Consider the following 9,014-nt stretch of genomic DNA (forward strand, 5'->3'; position numbering starts at 1 on the left):
CTCTTCCGAGTCGTCGACATTATCCTAATGTAAATTTATCATCATTTGGTATTAGTCATCTCGGTGTAATATGAAAAAATATATTATATGATAATAATTATAAATTCTTTAAGAAGATGGGAGCCGAGATATTGTAACGAGCGCTGCAAAACTAAGATAGTCATGTTAAATTACGACAGAGTAAGAGTTGTTTATACGCCATTATGGTTATATAGCAAAGACTTTAATAATTGTATTTAGTTATTTTGTGGATAATAAGATACCTTAATAATAGTAATAATAATAATAATAATAATAATAATAATAATAATAATAATAATAATAATAATAATAATAATAATAATAATAATAATAATAATAGTAATAATAGTAATAATAATACTAAGCATAATTAGTTTTAGCAGTCTGAATTATTCTAAATACAAATATTGTGAATTATTTTCTTTCATTCTAATAATAATATGCTGAATAATTGCTATAGAAAAGAAAATTTGTAAGAAGTATGACCCGATTAAACGTTCACCAAAAATTTGAAATAGATAAAAACAAGTTTTCATATTTCCCTTTTTGCATAATATCTTAAACTTTCAATAACAAAAACATCATTTTCAATCATTCTAATAATGATCAAATATTTCTAAGAACACTGTTTCTTCACACGTAAAAATATTAACCGTCAAATTACGTTATTTTCGTAATAAAAGTTTAATAATGCATCCGTTGAATTATATATATTATCGCGATTTGACTGTATTTTATGCGACTTATTCGTAAGTTAAGGTAGAATTTTAAATTATTGAACGAAGGATAATCAAGGCATTCATTGTATTATTTAGGCAATTTGATATATTACCAACGTGACGAAATTGTCGTCGAAAGATTAGCCGAATATTAAGTTAGACAACCTATGAGAAACTATAACGTACGTCTTGCATTTCGCCCGAGGCTTCGTACACCCACTTCTCCGACGCTTCGGAATTCTCACTTAATTCTTTAACCAAAGTCGAGTAAGTCTTTGCCAATGTCGTGGGTGGCTCTGCAGTGGAACTTTTCGAGATCTTGAGTCCGAAAACGCTCGTACTGAGTGAGCCGGCGTAAGTTTGCCACCAGCAGTATACCTCACCTGCTACACATAAGCAATGCGAACCACGGTCGTCCGATGGGATCTATAAAGGTATAAAAATTCAGTAGTCATAGCAGTTTATCAACGAAGCAATTTCAAGTTGCCAATAAAACGGGTAAAAGAGTATCGGCTCATTATAATACCAAATTCCTTTTTTTTTTTTTTTTTTTTTTTTTTTTTTTAAATACAATATGAACGTTAACACGATTTTTTTTTATCAGTCGTTGTCTGTAATATGGAAAGCTTCACGCGGTAAATCAAGTTCGTTAGGTTTTAAATTAAAAAAAAAAAAATCTCTTTTTATTGCGTGTGAATTCGTGCGTGGTGTTGCAGCTGATTTTGCAAAATTTTTCCATTTCCACGTGGAATTTGTGAATGGCTTTTTTTTTTTTTTATTTTTTTTTTTAAGTAAAACATTATAGTTTACATCACGTCTTTATTGATAAAACATACTGGGTATATTGAAATTTATATTTATATATTTTATTATTTTTTAAGTTATCGTTTCTTAAGAGGCCGAAGAATTTACTACTTCAGATTTATTGAGATTTCATTTCTTTAAAATTGAAAAGTTGAAAGAAAATTTTGGCAAACAATGTTATCGATATACACTGCATTTTTATACTTTCATAAGCACAATAATTTTCAGTTTTAAGTTACTTGATGTTAGATTTGTAATAGTACTTAGGCTTAGCAGATATAATATCGATATAGCATCGTTACGGTTAAAAAATTGAAGTAGTGTAGTTGCAGTAGCGATTAACGAATGGATGACCGTCCTGTTTTTTTTTTTTTTTTTTTTTTTTTTTTTTTTTTTTTTTTTTTTTTTTTTTTTATATAAAAATAGATCATTTTCATTTTTATAATACTTCGTAAAGTCAATATTTATGTAAGAAAGTGATTTTTTAAATTCATTTCTGAATAAAACGACTAAAACTGTATATATCTTAAAAACAATGAATATACGATGCAAATGGAATAGTTGTACAAACTTTAAAACATCTATTATGAAAAAAAAAAAAAAAAATAGAATTAAAAAATCTATAATTTACATATATTATAATTTTCTACGGAGTTCGGAATCTAGTTCGGAATCTAGAAAGTCAAGTGTAGCTATTGTTTGATGTAGCATATAAATTATATACGTATAGGGTGGTAGTAAAATATGTAAAATATGATAATAAATGAGAAAAGGGTGAAGATTTTTTTTCGGAATGTATAAATAGCGACGGAATAAATGGCTAAATGTGAGAGACTTAGTTGAAGAGGATACCTTGAGTTTTAAGAAATAGTAAGAGAGAAATGTGAATACGATGAGCATATATATGTGTATGACCTGATTTGTCGCTTGTTTCATTGCACTTGACTCAATTTTCCGAGAAACGTCAATATATTTAAAATTCAAAACGTCAATAATTAGATGAACGTGTAACTATTGAAAATTATAGAAAAAAAAAACAAAAAATTATTACCTACAAAGTAACATTGTTATATATGGTTTTGTTAAAGCATTTTTTCTTTTTATCGATTATCCCGTTTATGAAGTTCTATAAGTGAGCGTATTTCTCTATTACATCTTTGTTTTATATCAAATAAAATTATTCCAAGAATATTTCAAGATTATAAATAAAATAATTTTATTAAAACTTACAATGGAATTTTTCAAAATTATCAGTCCCCTAAAGAGAAACATCTTTCTTTACAAATAAATTTACTTTATACTCGTTTATTACTTTTCCGTATAATTGCAATTGAATACGATTTTCATCGAGAATACTTTTTGCACGTATTATATTAAACGAATATTATTCTTATTTGAGGACTTGTAGTTATATGATTTGCAGTTTCTTTTTATCGCTTTATTAAATGAAATTTTCCTACAGATAATTAATTGTTATTCTTAAATGTGTGTCTCACTCGTATTAATTGAAATCTACAGATAATTAATTGTTATTCTTAAATGTGTGTCTCACTCGTCGTAACAAATAATAATTTATTCTGTAAAATACATATAATTAGAAGATATTCGATGTAACTGTGAGGTCAAAGCAAGTAGAGAAAAATGAACGTGTACGCCCACCGCGAACGAACAATAAATCCAAAGGATCTTCTTCGTATACAGTAAAACTTATAATATATAATATTATAATTAATGTCTACAAACAAAAATATTTATATATATATATATATATATATATATATATATATATATAAATAATATTAACTAAAATAATGGTTAAGTAGTGAAATTCTTTCCAGTGACATGACCAAAAAGAAATTGTAAATAAATATTATTAATTCATTTGATGTAATTAAAAATAAGCATATCATACTTACTTACTTTACTTCTTAAAATATATTTATATATACAGTTATTTTCATTTGTATTGAGTATATCGTGCTTTTTATATATTTAATATGGATATCTAGTTACAAGCTCTCGTTATGATATGAGCCTCCACTCGGAAATGAAAAGTGTATATGCACTGATAGTTTAGTTGAAAAGAGCATCCGATAGGAAACGCAAGTATCGAGGTTCAATTTCCGGTCGAATAAAACTGAATACTATAATATTTTCAATTACTTCATTTGTTATCACGAACTCTGTGATAGATACATTTAATATCTTAAAATATTTCGTTCACTTTTGTTTTTATAATATCAAAGAGAACGAATATATATATATATATATATATATATATATATTATATATTATTTTCTCTGATTTACACATGCGATATTTTACTACTCGTTTTCATTAGGTAAAACATTTATTTGCATTTTTAATAAATGATTTTTCAATTACTCTTATACCTATTTTCCGTTTACTTCGGTTAATTATTAATTCTCGGGAACACATTAACTACGTGCTTTATTTTCCTATAATACACTGTTACAAAAGAACCTCTCAACTTGAAATAAATTATATTTTGATTTATAGTAGAACTATGTACGATATAGCTCTCAAATTTACAAATAATACCATCAGTCATGTTCATACAAAATATTATTAACGAAGGATCACAAAATTATAACCGGTCTCGTATAAGCTTATCGAATGTCATTAAACAACAATAATGATAACAATAACAACAACAACAACAACAACAACAACAACAACAACAACAACAATAACAATTTCGACAATTGAATGACGGTGGATGGGTGGATTGCACGAAAATAGTTGCATTATATTACGATAAAAAAGTATCGAATTAATCTAATTAAGTTGGACATATACAAAAGAATGTTTAATTATTATTTAATATTATAAATAATTGAAACTATTAGCAATTAAATATTTCGTTATTTTTTATTATGCGGCTGATAGTAGTGACGGTTGTCGTTATGGTCGGAGGACTTTGTTAATTCCTATTCCGATAGCCCTGCGCCGACACCCTCAATCTACTTCTAAATTAATTTATAGTGCAAATTGGGGGTTACGGGGATAATGTAAAATTTACTAGATATTAAGTAAGACTACTGAACCTTTAATCTCAGTTTGTATTATTGAACAGAAGCTTATGAGTGGACGACACAAATTTAACCGCCGAGATGGACAGATTTGATTTTCACGTAATTAATAGTAAGATATTTTTGGCATTTGAAAGAAAGAATATGTAATAAAACATAGAATACATGATGTATTCACGTGGTACATCACCTGTCGTATTTTTCTATACCTGGTTACACACATGTAGATCTTTTAGGGTAAATTTTTGCATTAATAAGACTTTCTTACAAACGCTAAATGTAGAACGCGAGGATATTCTTACTTTTCCTTCATCTATCTAATAAATTATTAATAATGCAACTACCAAAAAATTATTTCATTAATCATTCATTTTTTCTTGAAAAGGCATTATGTCAAACTATTTATCCATGCAATATTTATAACTGTTTAATTGTTTTATCTACATTTACGGTTAAATTTATAATGGAAACCCGCGTTTATTATGTTAAATTCAAGTAAAGCATTGTTTTAAAAAACTAATGTATTTTGCCAAAAATAGTTTTACATAATTATATTACTGGGAATTTAAATAAATCGTTATTATAATTTGTCATTTAATTTAAAAATCTCCGAGCAAAGGTTACGTAAATAGCAATTTTTTCGGAATCAATTTTTACGTAGAAAGTACGGCTTTAAACAGTCCTTTTACTCTTTTCAATTTCTAAATAAATACATCAAAGCCATTATATCGCAGAATATTCATGTACTTTTTTTACATGAAATTTCAATGAAGTATCACTATTATGTGTAAAATAGGTGTGGCCAAAATAAAAATTTATAGTCTTATAAATATTTATAGAATTATTTGTTTAGGATAAATGGCTTTTATCTCATTTTTTATCAAATTTTTTCTCATTTTCCACTCTCTGCAATTATACAAATTCAAATGTTTATTATACATCGTATTATATTAATCCTTATGAATTTAAACATTACATAAGTTCTCTGTTGAAGGCTTTAATTGTATTTTATTTTTAACTTGATTTATTATAGTGCATGAACTTTTCAATGTTTCTCTTAATTTAATAGGAATAAATTTAATATATATAAATATATATATAAAAAATATATATATATATATATATTCTATATTACATTTTCATCGAATTTTTCTTATAAAGAGAAATTAAGTAAATAAATAATACGCACATTTTAAATGTGGCAATAATATAGAGTTTTAAATATATTGTATTGGCAATGTTTATTTTAACGCACGAAATATTCGATAAAATTCATATTTTCTGTTATTTAAGTCAATAGAAGTATAATATAAATTATATAATTCCTTTAAAACATATATATTATTAATTGGTATAACTTTTTGATTTTGAATTATGATTTTGAATTATTACTATACCATTAATATTATTGCTCGCATATAAAAGAATGCTTGCAAAAAAAAATTTATACATAGATTTATTAAGTTTAGCATTCAAATATGCATTTAAATGCATTAATTATATCGTATATTTTAATATGCAAGCAGTGCGAAAAATAAAATCAATAAGACTATGTCATAAAAAAAAATAACTATCACATTTAGAAAAATAATTTTTGTTTGGGAAAAATATATACTTTATGGTGAAAAAATTTCAAAAAGCAATTAAAATGAAAGAATATCCAACAGTTGATTAATGTTAAAGTGTATTCATTACTTTGAAAACTAGTTTGTTGGTATTAACAAGGAAAGAGAGAAAAAGTCTTGTTTACTCTTAAAATCATTTGAAATTCTGTGAAATAAAAATGATGGTATAAGAGTGTTTTATTTCGCTTTTATTATATTTTGTTTCAATAAAAAATTTATTTTATATTCTCCAATACAATAACAATAAAAATACGACCAGCATTTTATAAAATTATAATATTTCATAACTATATGTTCTTACATAAATTTCTTTAAAATAATGATAGTGATAAAATTGCTGCTGATTGACTATAATTAAAAATTATGTTTTTTATAGTAGACGTTTTTCTTTTTTTTCTTTTTTGGAAATTTAAATTTAATTTAATGAAATGATTTACAAAATGTATTTATTTATAATAATTACAACATTTTTTTTCTTCTATATTGCAAAAATATCTACAAAGCAGAAAACGGTGCTTTTAAAATTTTTTTGTAATTCGTTTTATTAATATAATTTATGATAAATCTTTTAAATATTTATAACCGTTATTTACTATATTATTTACTATAGTATTTCGCTTAAACTGTTAATATTTACAATGAGCGAACACCCCTATTTTGTTTTTTTATGTAAATAGATCACTTTTTTCAATTATATTTATATATGCAAATAAAGTAAAATTGGATTAGAATATTAAATCACAAATAGAATGTTAGACGGATGAAAAATACATTGGAAATTATACTTCTCATACATCATTGTTGAATATTTAATAAATTCATCTAACTAGCAGAATATGGTAATATTGATGATAAATTATCAACTATCGGGCATTAAAGGCATACTAGATTAAACGTGACATTAGTTCATGAAAATTAATGCTATTTCTATCTTATGTGCAGCTACGTGTTTATATTTAACAAATACGTTGCGGTAGAAAACCAACGAGGGGAAGATTATGGTATTTGATTTACCATTTCGCTATGCGCGAAGGTTTTATTGTTTACGATGCAGCTCTTGGTGAATGGTGGATTGGTGTAGGCTTCGTGGCTTGGATTACCATCAATGTCATTGCGCATTGCTACGTCGACCTCTCCAATCAGCATTTCGCTGCTGCTTCGACCTGGTGCTGAAAAATTTTAACCATATTATCCCTCTACGTACTATTACGTCTACGTACTAATACTGCGTGCAAAATAATGGGGATAAATAGCCTTGATTGAAAGTAATAATTGAAAGTTTTACTAGTAAAAAAAAAAAAAAAAAAAAAAAAAAAAAAAAAAAAAAACTATAATCTAAAGTGCGCGCTCTGATGTGACATTTTGCGACATTTAAGCCTGAAAATCAATGCTTTGTGATGGCACATCGTTTCTCCATTGAAGAAAATTCCTAGTTATTTGAGCGTGACAATTCTGTTAAAAATATGATGTCATAATATTGCCATATTACAGAAATAGTTCGATAGATAAATAGATCTGTATGCCTATCCGTAAATTAATTAATGTAAATAAATGCAAATAAATAGATAGGGAGAGAGACTGATTTGATAAATCCCTTAAAATTTTAGTTTTTGTATTGAAATTTTATATAAATTTTGCATACATCGTGTTATATAGTATTATATTATATATAATATGGCTACATATGTGTAATATATACATAAATGATTTTTTGTTTTTGTTTTTGTTATTTTAAATATATATTGTAGAAGATTGATTAAGAATACGTTTCTTATTCCCGATTTAATGTTGCAAAAATACTTCTTCTTTCAACTTCATTTTCTTCTTATAATGTCAAAAACGTTATTCATTAGCAAACATTACAATGCACACTGTTATTAAGAAAAAATGTTTACAAATACTTTATTGCAATATATCTGCATGTTGATGAATTAGCTGATTTACGTGTAAATAAATTGTCTTGTTTAAAGTCACAATACTTGTTATAAAGTTCTCATAGACACTTGTATTATATAGTTTGTAATTTCAGTTTTCAAAATCGTTTAACAGGTATAAATAATTTTACTAATTTCATTTATAATTTTTAGTTAAATTAATTTTCATTAATATTAACAATAAAATAATTACTAATACACGAAATTCCGTTTTCTTCCTAAATAAGAGAATCGTATATGTGATATTTATAAATGTAAATCAATGATTAAACTAATTAAACTAATGCTGTTATGATTATTGGTTTATGCGTATTTTTTATATGAAAAGTAAAGCAGATACGAAGTGGAATTATTTTTTATTAACATGTATAAAATAGCTACTCTCCCATTTAAATCCTACTCTCCCGTATAATAATAATTGAAAATTTTCGTGATTTTTAATTTGCAGCTCGTTTTCATAGTAATAAGTAAATTCTAGTGAAATTTTTAAATTTTATTCATAACGCACGAACCTAATCGTTATTTATGTATAAAATTTATTATTGAAATAGTTTGTTAACATTCGTAAAAGTGAATCTGTTTACTCAAACTTTGATGGAAATGAATTATATATTTTGAATATATCCGGATTAAATAATTCGCTAGAATAATTGTACGATTAATATAAAATCAAATTGAAATTACAATTCTGTTACCATTTTTAAATGAGTATCAATAAATTCATACATCGCTAATGCTTGAAGTTTTATAAAGTTTCATATTATTTCTTGAGCGTGATTTTGTTCAATTTATGTCAAATATTTATCATGAAGAATAACAAATAAATTATTCTATATCACAACGTTCGTTTTATTATTA

At 25.2% G+C, this 9,014-nt stretch overlaps 1 protein-coding gene across 1 annotated transcript in view; it reads right to left on the reverse strand.

The window, feature by feature from the left end:
* The window catches only part of LOC105362702 (uncharacterized), a 9,837-nt gene extending 2,448 nt beyond the window's left edge, over positions 1-7,389 (reverse strand). The window contains exons 1-2 of the mRNA XM_011500188.1: positions 7,237-7,389; positions 927-1,166 (exon numbers count right to left, since the gene is read on the reverse strand). Coding sequence (XP_011498490.1) covers positions 927-1,166; positions 7,237-7,368 — 372 coding nt within the window. The 5' untranslated portion in view covers positions 7,369-7,389. The remainder of the gene's footprint in view (positions 1-926; positions 1,167-7,236) is intronic.
* Positions 7,390-9,014: the final 1,625 nt, after the last annotated feature.

This window comes from Ceratosolen solmsi, unplaced genomic scaffold (genome assembly GCF_000503995.2).
Source record: "Ceratosolen solmsi marchali unplaced genomic scaffold, CerSol_1.0 scaffold41, whole genome shotgun sequence".
NCBI classification, from domain to species: domain Eukaryota; kingdom Metazoa; phylum Arthropoda; class Insecta; order Hymenoptera; family Agaonidae; genus Ceratosolen; species Ceratosolen solmsi.